Raw genomic sequence first — 15,545 nt, 5'->3', positions numbered from 1 at the left:
AGCAATGAACTGCAAAACCATGTCAATTGATGGTGGATTGATGTTTGAATTGATTTGTCGCCCTCTCGTGGTTACAGTCTGAAGCACATGCTTAAACAATTTTAAAATAAAGTCTAATATAATAAAATAAAGTATAATACAATATAATACAATATAATACAATATAATACAATATAATATAATATAATATAATATAATATAATATAATATAATATTAATATAATATAATATAATATAATATAATATAATATAATATAATATAATATAATATAATATAATATAATATAATATAATATAATATAATATAATTTATAATATAATATATATAATATAATATATTATAATATATTTATTATAATTTATATAAATATAAATATGAATTGGGCTCACTTTCTCATGAGCCATGCTGCGGGGCAGGAATACATGTACACGTAAGGCACTGGACTGCGCAACCATGTGAATTGATAGTGAGCGGATGTTTTGTAAAGTACTGTCGCCCTCAGAGAATAGAGGTCCTCTGACATATCAATTGGCACCAGCACCGGGACCGGGACCGGCATCTGCATCGCTTTAGCCTCCCTCCCCGGGGTCCTGAGACCTTTAGCCTCCCACTGACCCGGTCCATAATATGGCCCAGCTCGTAGTAGGAATGCCAGCTGACGGAAAACTACTAGCGTGGGGAGGGGGTGGCGTGGAGTAATATAACCCCTCCTCAACACATTCTGCCCAGTGGAGAATTTTTGGTTGTGTTGGATTTTGTCCACAATTTAGGGAGCGCGCTATCTGCGCCTCACGGCAAAAGCCATTGCCAATCACCTGTTATCCAATTTACTCACTGCGTGCTCGTTTGATTTCTTCAGATTTAGGAAAATGCTAAGACACTGAAGCTGAAATTAGACTTACACAGGTTGGTTGAGTTCAATCACAATTCTTGTCAAGAAAGCTCTGTTTTCAGGAAAGCACAATACAGTGCTGGGCCTTTCAAGAGCGGAAAGTCTCCATTCAGAAAAGGCAATGTTCAAGGTTCTTTGATCAGCTTATATTCAGTTGCACATTGTGGGCCGAGATTGATGGGTGCTGAGTCTTTGGGCTGGGGCAAGTTCGCCATGGGAGTGGGTGCTGGTTATGGGCGATTCGGTGTGTGTGGTAAAGGGAAATGTGCTTTTGGGAGTTTGCAAACATATTTTTTAAGTTTGTGTTAAACTTATAATCATATTAATATAATATCTAGTATTAGAGTGCACGTGTGGATTGGTGGGGGGCGAGGAATGTGCAGACAAACTGCATGAACTTGTTTTCTTCAAAGTGTTGTGGAATAGGCCCGGATAGGGAGTACCGGAGGAGACCATCTCAAGGTCGGTTAGGAACAAGAACAACAGCACGTCTATGAGACCGGCCTTCGAGGGAAAAACCCAACTGTCTGACCTCAGCGACACCTGGACCGGGGAGGAGATGGCCATCGACCAATCATCTCACAATATTTTGCATGCTTTAATATTCATATTGTGTTTCTTTAAAACTGGGCAACCCGGAAGAATGTGTCGTCTTTTGGTGGTCACAAAAACGCACGAGTTTTAGTGTGAGGGACCCGGGACCCAGGCCTGTATTAGTGCGCTTTGTCAGGAATAAATAATTGGTAAATTTGGTCTGATTGATCTACTGGTCTTCTCTTTGACAGAACGAACTTGCAAAATTGTTAGGTGCGCCAGTGTGTGGATTAGGACATAGCAATTTATGTGTTAAGTGTTGATCGCAATTTGGAGTCAGATCAATAACTAGAATCCGTAACCTAACAATTTCTTGGTGACCGCGGACGTGATGTCAAGAGAAGGGTAATTGACAACTCGTGGTCTTTAGCCAAGACACCGGACAGTGTCAGGGACACTGTCTCCCGGTCGGCGAACCGTTTGGAATAAGCGCACAACGTTGAGCTGGTACGACGTTTCCTAAACCTTGAGCTCATCACCGATAAGGTAAGCAGAATACCTGTTACTATAAGTCGAAATGCTGCAAATTGAAAGAGGAAATTTAAGAGGAGACTGTCGTTCAGATCAAATAAGGTGTGCATGAAGTTAAGATACATACGGTGAATAAGTTTGGAACTTACGTGTGTAACGTGTACGGTAAAGTCAGGGACTTACGCGTACTACTGATAGGTCAGGGACCTAGTGCTTCGTCGTGGCGGACAAGGGTGCGGTGACGATCGTATTCAAATAGCTGGGGTTAATAAAGAGATCCCCGAGGGGAAGTGAGGCCTCCTCAAAAAATATCCGGTGGTAACAGTTCCTCCTGTGAGAGATCAGACCGCTAAAACATCCAAAATGAACCAAATTGGGGGGAGAGAGAGTGTGCGCGCAGAGGATCCTCATGAGTGGGTGTGTATATGAGTGTGTGTGAGTGATGTGTGTTCTATGGAAGAATGGTGTGTTTAAGTTAAGTTGGTTAGAGAAACTAAGATGAGCAAAGTGTGGCAGTAGAGAAAATAAGGTGTGTGACAGAAAGTTACTAGAACGGTGGCTTGATAGGATGAGAATAAGAGACAACAAATGTTGTGTAGAAGACATTGAAAGATGTCGAATGTGAACATGGTGAAGGGCGCAACAGCAAAGTTGGCCTGCCCTTTGAGAGGTTGAGACTGATGGGCGAGCCTGCACTCGCGCGTAGTCGCGGGTCTGGGCTGTATGCGTGGGCCTGTGCTATGCTCGCGCGGGCGGTGGGCCGGCATCATGATTGTTGCAGGAAATGGCCAGCCTGTAACCAGTCAACATTGATGCCGCGACCCTCTCGCACGGGGGGTGCTATAGCCCGGGCGGGGCAGGGACAGTGTGAGTTTCTCAGTGAATGTTTGAAGCAGTGAGATTGAAGGAATGTATATGCTGATGTGGAAGCGCAAATTGTGAGTGGTATTGACCGATAGAAAGTGGCAAAGAAGCTACATGAGAGATGGATTGTGCGTGCGTGCGTGCGTGCGTGCGTGCGTGCGTGCGTATGCGTGTGTGTGTGTGTGTGTGTGTGTGTACGTGCGGTTGTGTGCGCGCTCGGTGTGTGCGTTTATGTGCACACCCTGTGTGCTGCATCCACACAGTGTGAGGAGGAAGACGGCATGGATCAGAGAATGTTCAAGAAAGGGGGGCTAACTCGTAAATAATGAGGAGCTATTGGGAGTAATCTGTTTGTCCTTTCTTTAAGGTTAGGTTAGGTTAGCAACACGAGCGATTTAGAGGTTCAAAAGAAAGACAGTTAAAAGAAAAAAACATTTTTGATTTGGACAATGGCAGGCTAACAAGAGCATGAGAAAGAAGGGTAGAGAAAGCGGTGAAAATAGACAAGGAAAGAAATGAATACAAGGGCATTTATCCATCTTTGCATGATGTGACACACCCGAGTGCCCCGAAACTCGGAGTGAGCTATGTTGGACCGCCGCCGTACGGCGACCCCGGAGTAATGGATCCGGTGGTGACGTTGGGTGGTAGGATGGTAGTGGATGTCGAGGGCGAAGGCGAAAGGGCGGATCAGAGTATTGTACAGTTGATTGAACAAGCAGTAAATAAAGAGAGGCGACGGGCCCGGGAGGGGGACACATCCCGCGTGGACACATCCCGCGTGGACACCTCCACCCCCGGTCCGAGCCCTCAACCGTCCAATGTGACAAAAGGAGAAAGCTGGCATAGACTTACTGCCGAGAATGAGGAGCTAAAAAAGAAAATTGATCAAGCCGATGAGCAGCGTAGACAGGAAGCGCAGATGTTAAAATGGGCAACAGAGAGAGAGAGAAAGAGAGAGAGAGAGAGAGAGAGAGAGAGAGAGAGACACGGAGAAAATATAATTTGCGGAGTGGTCAGGGACAGATGACACAGGCCGAGGTGCAGAAAAATGAATTGATGTGTCCGCTGGTGACCACATCGGGCGGTCAGCACTACGAGCCCATGGTGCTCCGTGATGTGACCACGATAATGGAAAATATGCCCCCACTTCACAGAGGAGGCAAGGTGTGGCTGAACAAATTTTTGGCTCTGATGAGTGGGCAGAGCTGTACACTCGGTGACATGCGCCAGATGTTGGCAGGAGCATGCTCCCTGGTGCAACTGCAGGCAACTGAGGAAGCAGCAGGCACAGCGAGACTGGGGAGGGAGGTGCCCTTGCCACAAGTAGCAGCGCCCCTGTTTGAAAACATTAAATTGACTTTCCCACAACCCACCGATCTGGCCCCCACTATGTTTCCTTATGATGTGAAAATGTCACCTGCACAACATTATGTAACATGTGTGGAGAGTTGGATTGAAACCACAGGTCGACATCCGGCTCTCACGCACGAGGCAGAGGTGCTCTTCCGAACGGCGCTGCTGGATGGACTTCCGCCAGATGTGAAGAAGCAGCTAATGTCAGATCCTGACATTCTGGTTTGTGCCGAAGAACGATTTAAACGTCATCTTTTGCATCACTGCAGAATGTTCACTGAGTCACAAGCTAAAGTTGAAAACGAGACAGACGCATTATCTAAACAGTTGTTGAAATTACAGTTGGCAAAAATGCATGGTGAAGCTAAACAGTCTAAATCACAGAAAAAGGAAATGCAAATGTCACAGGCTCTTCAGGTGGTGGGGCGCGGAAGGGGCCAGTTCCGGGGCGGATACAGAGGGAGTGCACCTGCTTACCCGGGGAGGGCAGCATACAAACCCCATTCGCCCAACGCATGTTTCATCTGCGGCGAAACCGACCACTGGGCAAAAGAATGCCCACAGTATCGACCGCGCGGAGCCACCCGCCCACAAACGCACGGAGGTCAGTACTACCAACATGATGATCTCTGGTGTGGACAATTTGAATAGGGCTGCCCAGGGAGCCAGGAAAGCAGTGGCCCGGCGGAGCCAATGCTTCATGTGACAGTGGAAAGAAAAACCTGTGAAGATGCTGGTGGACACAGGAGCAACTTATTCATCAATAAACACTGCCCTTCCTGTATCCTCACTGTCAAAGAAAACAACAACTTTAGTCGGCTTCTCGGGACAACCACGTACTCTGCCTTTTACCAAACCACTTGAAACTGTGATCACCCGGACAGGGTGTAGACTGTGGTACAAATACATCCATTCCACAGACACTCCGATCAATTTGATGGGAAGGGACTTGCTGTCAGCCGTTCAAGCCAGAATTCTGTGTGGGCCAAAGGGAGTGATTATTCAATTTCCAGATGGCATCAGCATCCAGTGCTCACAGCAGCTACAACAACATGGTCAGTGGCTGATGGCGCCCCTACCGGCAGAAGCAGAAACTGCAACCATCTACTGGGCCAGGCTGGAGCCAGAGACCCCTGCTGGTGGCGGTGTGTTCTCGACCTACCTACTGTGGAAGCCTGGATCTGCTCACTGGCGCCATACCACCCACCTGTTGATCCTTTGCATTGCACTCTATTTTATGACCGAAAAAGTGATGATGTATATCGGGATTTGTTTGAAGAAATTGAAGGGCACATGTGGGATTTAACTTCATCGTGCATTTTGATTGGTAAAGAGGGAGTCGCAGCGGCAACTGAATTGACATATGAACAAATGCAGTGGTTCAAAATGACAGAGAAAGGGGTGCCACACATTTCGCTGGCTCTTGCCCCAGGACACGAGGCCAGACAATTGGGCTCAATGGTCAAGCAGTTGTTGCAACAGACTGATTGGCGGAAAACTCACATTCCTAATTTGTACTGGTCTGAGTCTCAGAATGCATACCAAATTAAACAACCCATGGCAGACACAGGATTGCTGGAGGAGATTATGGTGTCCCGCACACACGGTAGGGAGTTAACTGATCATGAGGACTCTGAAGTAATGCTGGCGGCCTTGCCCGACACACTTTGGTCCCAGGGTCCATTTGATGTCGGGTTTTGTCATTCGGTGGCCCCTATTGATCTCCAAATGGATGAGACGCAGCCTATCAAACGGCCTCAATATCGTTGGCCGAAAGAGGCGGACCAAGGCATGGAAGACACTCTGTGTGGCCTCTGGGACGCAGGGGTGTTGGAAGTGTCCGACGGCCAAATCGCACTCCTTGCTGTGGCGTTACCAAACTGGGTGGAGCTCGGGTCAAGGTGGACAGGAGCTTCATTGTGCACTGAGTTTGACAGAACTGAGGAGATTTGATAAAAATTGAATAATGCGTAGAGCTACAGAGAAAAGCATCATAGTCAGAGATTGAACAGATTTGGATAAAACAAATAGGCTAAAACGGTAAGAAACAAGAGCGAGATCTGATATTTTGGCTCGTCAGGCTTAAGAAGTAGAAGTCGAGTTAGATACATTTTAGAATAGGACATTTGGACTAAAGTGGATTCGGTCAAGAGGAACAGGGGCATTTTGGCATTTTAACAGGGATTGACAGCAAGGGAGATTGAGGATAGAAGATCTGGACAGCAATGACGTAAATTACATTAAAAACTGCCCATTCTAGGGAGAGGTGCTGGATGGTGTGACAGGCAGGATTTTTAGGAAGAGAAAAAGGGGCGAGTTAGACTCGCCAAGAGGGGCAATAAAGAGAAGCAGACTGAGAAACATATTTGAGCTAGACAACAGGAAAAAGGGGGAGAGCCAAATGATGATGTAAAAATCCAGAGGGAATAGTCGGACCCATCTTTATTGAATTTAATTAGGATAATTAATAGAGATCGAGTTTGTAGGAGCAATCTGAGGTTATGGAGGCTCCCCTGACACGCGGGTCCCACAGTCGTCTCCCCCCCAGATAGACATATATGACAATTTGCGATGAATCTGATGGGCGAGTTTATGGAAAATTGAATTGGAGATTTTACAATAGGTCATGTTGACAAGTATGTCCAAATGTGAAGAGTTACTATTAGGAGTCAATGTTTGCCTGCACACTAACATACTAACTTTGCTTAGTGTGGGAGGAGAGCTGAGTGATAGAGACGGATGTGTGTGTCTGCGAGTGTGTGGATGGGTGTGTGCGCATGTGATCATCTATGACTGTGTGTGCGCAGTATGATTGGCCAGAGAGGTCTGAAGTTGGGGTGATGTGTTTGCAATTGAGGATAAAATTCCTCTCACCTGAAGGGGTGGTACAGACTGGAGGGTCTGGAACTGGTAAATGATGAGTTCTGACCGGAACCATGGCTCAATGATCAAATCAGGGGCACCATCGACAACAAAACGATGTGATGGAGAAGGCCCATTTCAGTGATATGGTCAGACAAGACAGAACTAGTATCGAACAGCAAGACTTTGGACGATTTGACGTGTGACGACATTGAGCTCACCCGACGGGGTGACGGACTAGGTGGACAGTGACCAATTGTTTGACGCTTGAACGTGTTTGCGACAATAGCACGCTCTGCTTTGTTTTTCTGTGTGACTTGATTTTTTTTTTTTTTTTTTTTTTTTTTTTTGCAGCATCAGCCACCAGCCAAGGAGCGGATTGCGCGTTGCTTGCGTAACTTGTTTTCATTCTTGCAGGTTGTCGATTGCATTCGTGGAAAGTTTGTGTTGGATTTACATGAATATGTTAACCCTTGCCCTTTTGGTTTTTATGATGAACTTGTTGATAACGTGGTTTTCAGGACATGATCCGCGGGCGCCAGGATTCATTTTATGACTGTTTTAATTTTGATACTTGATGTCAGTTTTTGTGTGTACAAATGTCCACTGTCAGCCGGGCTATAAGCTCACTGACAGGAGTGCGATGATTTTTGTTTGTGTTGCCGAGTGTGTGTGGTGGACAGTCAAGTTTCAAGGACTTGGGGTGATGGTCCCGGGGCCCAGATGGTAACTAGAGGTTCCGCGGGCCTGGCTACAATGAGTGTGGTGATGAGAGGGGACGCTTTGCAGGTTCCTTTTGATACGTAATGACACATTGGGTGAATGTGTCAAAAGGGGGGAGTGGTAAAATAGAAATGGGTGAGTAGGTTTCAATTTGTAATTGTGATATACAAAGTTTTTTTTCCAAATTCACTTGCTTTCAAGCTTTAACAGGACATGCCAGAATTCACCCAGCAATGATGGAAGGAGCAGAGGAAGACCAGTGACATCTGGTTGTGGTGTGGAGATGACAAATTATAGGATCGCTTGCCGAAGAATGCATCAGGTATCTGTGCCCTCGTGTCGTTGATAATGCCTGTGGTGGTTGTCCCCATTGAAATACAGAATCTCAATTGGAACCTGGAGTCCCCACTGGCGGGGCTCCTGAAGCGAGCCAAAAGAGACATTTTGCCCCCGTGGTTGAGCGACGACGATCCAACATATATTGACACTATAGGAGTGCCCCGGGGTGTGCCAGATAAGTATAAACTCGTTAATCAAGTGTCCTCGGGATTCGAAAGTATCTTCCTATGGATCACCCCCAATAAAAATGTAGACCGTATTAATTACGTTCATTACAATGTCCAACGGCTGGGTAATTATACAGCTGAATCATTCGCCGCAGTTCATGAACAATTGGCTGCAACGTCGTTAATGGCGTTCCAAAATAGAATTGCGTTGGACATGCTATTAGCTAAGGAACATGGTGTGTGTGGAATGTTTGGTGATGCATGTTGTACTTTCATCCCAAACAACACGGCACCAGGAGGCCGACTGACCAGGGCGTTGGAAGGACTGAGGACACTGAACAAAAAGATGAAAGATCATTCAGGCGTACACACCGATATTTGGTCTGATTGGATGAAAACGTTCGGAAGCTGGAAAGGCCTCATCATGTCTGTGCTTGTTGCTGTAGCTATTTTTATTACAATTATGATTTTATGCGATTGTTGTTGTATTCCATGTATTAGGTCACTCACTGTCCGGTTGATCGAGAAAACCGTTGGCCCGTTGCCACCGATGGGCCAATATGCCCTGGTGACTCAACATGAGCAGCGGGGGGAAGGAAGGATCGACAGCGCGCTGGTAGCTGTTTGCTAGGGTAACGGGTGATGACCTCATAAATGAGGTCATGAGAGGGAATAAAGGGAAATGTGCTTTTGGGAGTTTGCAAACATATTTTTTAAGTTTGTGTTAAACTTATAATCATATTAATATAATATCTAGTATTAGAGTGCACGTGTGGATTGGTGGGGGGCGAGGAATGTGCAGACAAACTGCATGAACTTGTTTTCTTCAAAGTGTTGTGGAATAGGCCCGGATAGGGAGTACCGGAGGAGATCATCTCAAGGTCGGTTAGGAACAAGAACAACAGCACGTCTATGAGACCGGCCTACGAGGGAAAAACCCAACTGTCTGACCTCAGCGACACCTGGACCGGGGAGGAGATGGCCATCGACCAATCATCTCACAATATTTTGCATGCTTTAATATTCATATTGTGTTTCTTTAAAACTGGGCAACCCGGAAGAATGTGTCGTCTTTTGGTGGTCACAAAAACGCACGAGTTTTAGTGTGAGGGACCCGGGACCCAGGCCTGTATTAGTGCGCTTTGTCAGGAATAAATAATTGATAAATTTGGTCTGATTGATCTACTGGTCTTCTCTTTGACAGAACGAACTTGCAAAATTGTTAGGTGCGCCAGTGTGTGGATTAGGACATAGCAATTTATGTGTTAAGTGTTGATCGCAATTTGGAGTCAGATCAATAACTAGAATCCGTAACCTAACAGTGGGGGCTGTTGTCTTCCATCCCGTCTTTCGGCCTTGGCGATCATCTTTGGCCGAGTCCTTGGCTGGCTCCCTCTGACATCTGCTGGTTTTATCTCCACGTGACCTTCCTGTGAACATTCTTCTCCAATCTTGGACATACACTGTTGTACCTCATTCTTTCAATTTTGTCATTTTGTACGAAATTATGTTAGCTTTTGGCTGTGACATCATTAATCTATTGCTGTTCCCTGACTATGTAAAGTGCGTTCTTTTGATACTTCATGTCTTTGCTTACGTCATTATATTCTTAGTTTACTCATGCTTCCAACCGTATCTTTTCTTTGTTAGGCAAAATATTTCCCTCTGTGCAGAGCGTTCAGTAGTAATCAAAAACTGGCGTCTAGCATTAGTCAAAACATAAGATCCAATGAAGTACTAAACGGTCAAGACGACTCTGGCCGTGACCATGATTTAGAGAAAAACATCAGGCATGCATTAAACAGTTCCTTAAGGGTCATTAAGCTATTCAGGCAATATATCAAAAAACATTTGTTATTTCAAAGTGCTCAGAAATATATATCAGATCATAAAGTTATAAAAACCTTGCTCATCACCACTTATCAAAAATGTCTAGTTATGCCTTCTTTATTGATTTGGTGTGTAGGTATAATTATATGCTTAAAATGTTTCTTTTATTTATTTGATGTGAATATACTTGTCTGCTTATGTACTTTATTCAATGAGGTTTGAGCATATCTGTTTTTGTAGCTAGGCAGGACTTTTTGTATTTCGACCCCATTCCTTCAGTTGTACAGTTGAAAAAGTGGCCCACGGCACAGAAAAAAACGGTTAGGGCACTTGACTTGACTCCAAAACGTTACATGACAACGATTATATGTGCTTGCGTGTGCGCGCTCACTCATGTTTCGATGAACAACAACAAGGTGACGGCTTTGTGAGGACAATCCCGACTCAGCATCAGTTTACATAACACGAATGTGTGATGTCAAACGAAACACATTGTTCCCTGAGAGAAGCGTTTCGGTTCAAAACCAACTCTGGCAATTTTCCACAGAATCTTCTCCCGCCTATTCGGCCAATGAAGTCCATGCATGGCCGGGTTTCACTACCAGACAAAATGTTTCTGAGTATTTTGTCTCTTTTTGTTGACTTTTCAAAACATTATGTAAATATTGAACAGAGCAGACGTGCTGCAAGCAACATGTACCTGGGTTCACCTGAGGACATCACTTTGCCTTTGCGTGTTTATTACCACGTACACTTCCCACCACTTGTGAGAGTTCCACCCTATTTTCGATAACAATAAAAACTCTTCTGTTCTGTTCTAGATATCCAAATGTTAAACGAGAATATACGGGTGCACGACTTTGTCAACGTTTCTGAACACCAAAGTAGGTCAGAGGTGACGCTGACCAGTTCCACGCAGACACATAACAAACCATGCCATGCAGCTCCTATTGGCTCACCCGGAAAATAAATACACAACGTAACCCTGCCTCTCACAGTTTCTATTGGTCCAACAGGGTGTAAATAAAAAAAAAACAGTCTCACCGCCTATTGGCTACTCGCCACTGCGCTCCGCAGCTTCTATTGGCTCTTTTGGTCAATAAATTAAAAACCCGGCCGCTGGTTGGCTATTCGCCGTGATCGCTTCAGCGATAGACAAGCAGCGATTCTGCTGCAGCCAGAACCAGCACTTCGCCAGCCGCGACCAGCTGGTACAGAATCAAACATGAAGTTCGTTCGCTATATTATGAAAAACGCCGCGCTGGCGAGTGTTCCGAAACACATCGAGCATTTCTCCAAATTCTCCCCTTCACCGCTCTCCATGAAGCAGTTTCTCGACTTCGGTGAGTGTCGGTCAGATTGAGATGCATGCAAACGACTAAAACTGCTATTTTCATCGCATTGCAGATTGTGTTGCATGTGCGAAAAAATATAAATGTCATTTAATTCAATGTGCCGCAGTTGGACTGCCTCGCGTGCTGGTCACTTGGTTTCATTATTGCGTCAGATATGGAAAGAGGCGGAGGTCTCAGGAATTTCTCTCGGACAACTTAGACGCCTACATATTATGAGTATGACTTGTGTGACGTCACGGCCACCACAGAATTGTTTGTAAAAGTACTCTCATGTATGATGTCATTTAAGGGCGTTGTAAAGAAAAAACAAATAATTAATCTCCCAATGGTAACAAAAAATGTGGTGACCTGACATGCCAATAACCATTGCTTGGATGACATTCCAACTAAAATAAATATTTTCCACTCCCTGACACTTACAGTGATGCCATTTTGTATGTCCACGCAGGATCCATCAACGCCTGCGAGAAAACCTCCTTTGCCTTCTTGAGGCAGGAGCTGCCAGTGCGGTTGTCCAACATCATGAAGGAGATTAACCTGCTGCCCGACAAGCTGCTCACCACGCCCTCCGTACAAACCGTGCAAAGCTGGTCAGTGTTTGTGTGTCTTGTTTGAACCAGATTCTTAATTATTCTGTAGACTTGACGCCGTTAGCAGCTTTAAATAATAGAAAAAGAAAGAAGACACTCAATGCATTCACCTCACAAGCCATGGAGTCGATTTCCAACACATCGTCCACTTACGTCACACACTCGGTCGGAATAACAACGGCAGCCTTTGACCAAGTTGTGCTCGCTCCAGCTGGAGCAGCAACTGCAAACTTGGGGGAGGGGGAGAGAAAAGGGTGGGGGTCCCTCCTCGGCTGTGAACTTCAGCCCACTTTCTCTTTATGTGACCGCGTTTTCCTGCCTTGCATGCGTTGACAGGTACGTTCAAAGTTTGATGGAGATCCTCGAATTCCTCCACAAGAACCCGGATGACCACAAAGTTCTCGGCGAGTAAGTCCCATTTCGTCTGGTCGTCTGATCCATTTTGCACATGTATTTATTTATTCAATGTGTTCCTCGTCCTCCAGGTTCGTGGACGCCCTGGTGACCATTCGGAACCGGCACAACGATGTGGTGCCCACCATGGCTCAGGGTGTCATGGAATACAAGGAAGTCTTCCCGCAGGATGCCGTCACCAATCAGAACATCCAGTACTTCCTGGACCGCTTCTACATGAGCCGCATCTCCATCCGGATGCTCATCAACCAGCACAGTGCGTAACCGTGACGACGGATCCTGCCACCCTGTGAGTCCGGATGTATTGAAAGCTCTTCCTTGTCTCTCGCCAGCTCTCATTTTTGACGGCACCACCAACCCGGTACACCCCAACACCATCGGCAGCATCGACCCACACTGCCAGGTGGGCGACGTGGTGCAGGGTAAATGTTGGCCTTGTTTTTAGTTTGTGAAAAATTGATGCCAGCGGTTCGCTGTCTTTGTCGCCCTCTTGTGGCAACTAAGGGTACTTTACCCTGGAAACATGCAAAGACTTGAATTTGTGTATAGTGAAGCACAAATAAGACGACGGTGTTATTATTTGGCTTTCACTAAATGTATTTGTTAAAAAAAATTCTGTTTTGTTTTTCAGATGCCTTCCATAGCGCCAAGATGCTGTGTGAAGAATACTATCTGCACTCGCCTCCACTTCTTCTACAAGAGATCAACAGTGAGTGCTGTCGTCTGTCCATTTCCTCGATTACAAACTTCAGCTCGAGTTTGATCATCTTCACTTGCTTGATTGAAATGACGTGACCACGTTTCGTCTGACGTCTAGGATCCTTTTTGGAGCATTGTTTGTTTTGTTTCTTTGAACGGATTCAAGGAATACAAGGAATTGAACACAAGAATAAACAGGGCAAGCTTTGCTTGTGTACACACTCGACGCAAAGTGCTCAGGCCAGATGGACACCCCCCTCCCTCCCCCTTCATGGAGGGCCTGCCGCTAAGTTTAGCAGCACTCGAGCAAAAGTAATGGCCGAGCGGGTCGGACAAATATTGACAGAGATAATCAGCCTGCTGTGGTTGATGACATTTAAATGGCGATTGTTTTTTTTTTTTTGTCCCCTGTTCAGTAAAGAAGACACGGCAGCCTATCAGCATCGTTTATGTGCCGTCGCATTTGTATCACATGCTGTTCGAGCTCTTCAAGGTAAACAAATCCTTCTTCCTCATGATACTGACCAATACCATCGATTAATGATGGTCTTTATTGTCGTCATCAGAACGCCATGAGGGCGACCATCGAGTCCCACGAGAACAGAGAGCTGCCGGCCATCCGGGTATTGGTGTCTCTCGGAGGAGAGGACATGTCTATTAAGGTGCGTCGCCGTGGTTACAAGGAACGTAAACAAAAGAGAAGCTGACTCCAAAGTCAAAGCAAGTTGCTTTTCCTTCTTGGCAGGTGAGCGACAAGGGCGGCGGCGTTCCCTTCCGCCGCATCGAAAATCTCTTCAGCTACATGTACTCCACTGCCCCCATGCCGCAGATGGGAGAACACGCCCGACCGCCGCTGGTGCGTCCAACACATTACGTGACAACGGCCTTTCCCGACAGGAAAGCTTTTTTTTTTTTTTTTTTTTTTTTTTTTTTATTATAAGACGTTCTTCCTTGCACACAGGCCGGCTTCGGCTACGGGCTTCCCATCTCGCGTCTCTACGCCAAATACTTCCAGGGCGACCTGCAGCTTTACTCCATGGAGGGTCATGGAACCGACGCCGTCATCTACCTGAAGGTCAGCTTCAAGAGCTTTTTGTTTTTTGGGGTGGAATATTGGAATGTGTCAAACTGGTTTCCAGGCGCTGTCGACGGACTCCATTGAGAGGCTGCCGGTGTACAACAAGACGGCGCTGAGGAACTACAAAGTCAGTCAGGAGGCGGACGATTGGTGCATCCCCAGCAGAGAACCGCTGGACCTGAGCAACCACAAGGTGGGAAAGTGAAGCCAAGTCCTGGCCGTCTGAACCACTCCCTCCCGCCCCATCCCGAAAAAGCCCTCCTGAACGTCTTTTAGCCTCGCCCCTCCCGCCATCATGGACCAATCAGACAAGTGCCTGCTGCTCTCACTTGTCTTAGCAGTAGCGTGTCATTTTTGCCACGGATGGTCACGGGAGGTGCTGAGACAGAAGAAAAAAAAAAAACATCTGTGAAGGACCCCAAAGCCCTTTTCTCGTGCACGCCTTTGAACAAACAGTCATGTGATGCTATCAGCAGCCATTGTGTTATCAATTTTATTCTTTTTAGCAGACTGCTTTGACGTGTCCAGTCCAAATCTTATTTTTATAACTGCACTCTTAGCTTGATGTGTTTGTAAATACTGTAAATATGACATAGAGGTTAATATTAAAAAAAAAAAAAAGTGGAATACAACTAAATTGAGTTAAAGCAGTATTTTTGAGGCTCACTTTGCTAACCAGCGGGTGGCAGCTTCCATCCAAATGTGGCGGCGGGCATCCAGTTGGTTGTGTCACCCAATGACTGTTGAAGAGCAAGTGTAACAGTTCAGGAGAAGAGTGTGAATGTGACACGGGGAGCCGGTGATTGCTACTGATGAATGACACACTCAACGGTGAGTAAGTGTGAAGCCGCGAAAATGTAATCTCAAGCATGACTGCACATGGTCATGGACGCCTCCTCCTCCTGGTTGTTGTTATTTTTTTGCGTGAGACCAAGCAAAGCTCCTCCACTCGCCATACTTCCCAAAGGTATGCATTTCTGATCATCACTAAAAGAACACCATGACCACTGATAGCAGTTCTGAGAGGGTGTGCACACTTGTGCAATGCAAAAGAACGGTGAATTAATTTAGGAATGAAGCTTGCAGCTATGCACGTAGCAGTTTCTTTTATTTACATACATTTTGTGTAACATGAAGTACGAGAGCGCAGCTTGTTTACTTTTGTTGGAGGATTTTCCTCAGTTGTCCACAAGACGACGCAATTGCACCAGTATTGACTCGGCGCAACAAGTTTTTTGCTGATCCAGTCGTTTATTATTATTATTATTTTAACTTCTCGCCCATCCAGTAAATGACCACTTTAAGTCAGA

General features: G+C 45.8%; 1 protein-coding gene across 6 annotated transcripts; it reads left to right on the top strand.

The window, feature by feature from the left end:
• The first annotated feature begins 11,238 nt into the window (after positions 1 to 11,238).
• On the top strand, positions 11,239 to 15,445 carry pdk2a (pyruvate dehydrogenase kinase 2a). 6 transcript variants are annotated; one of them, XR_007489159.1, is made up of 11 exons: positions 11,239 to 11,442; positions 11,903 to 12,044; positions 12,381 to 12,452; positions 12,530 to 12,714; positions 12,791 to 12,861; positions 13,090 to 13,167; positions 13,324 to 13,469; positions 13,574 to 13,650; positions 13,724 to 13,819; positions 13,903 to 14,013; positions 14,119 to 14,156. XR_007489159.1 is itself a non-coding variant. In XM_049758453.1 (11 exons), the coding sequence occupies exons 1-11, from the start codon at positions 11,325 to 11,327 to the stop codon at positions 14,438 to 14,440; spliced, it is 1,227 nt and encodes a 408-aa protein (XP_049614410.1). In that variant the 5' UTR covers positions 11,239 to 11,324; the 3' UTR covers positions 14,441 to 15,445. The 6 variants fall into 6 exon arrangements, 1 of the variants encoding a protein (XP_049614410.1); XR_007489158.1 differs by having other exon boundaries at positions 13,276 to 13,469; XM_049758453.1 differs by lacking the exon at positions 13,324 to 13,469 and adding an exon at positions 14,297 to 15,445 and having other exon boundaries at positions 12,791 to 12,880; positions 14,119 to 14,232.
• Positions 15,446 to 15,545: the final 100 nt, after the last annotated feature.

The sequence above is a fragment of the Syngnathus scovelli genome, chromosome 21, assembly GCF_024217435.2.
Source record: "Syngnathus scovelli strain Florida chromosome 21, RoL_Ssco_1.2, whole genome shotgun sequence".
NCBI classification, from domain to species: Eukaryota; Metazoa; Chordata; class Actinopteri; order Syngnathiformes; family Syngnathidae; genus Syngnathus; species Syngnathus scovelli.
The sequence above is the reverse complement of the archived record's forward strand: the minus strand, read 5'-3'. Positions and strand labels throughout refer to the sequence as shown.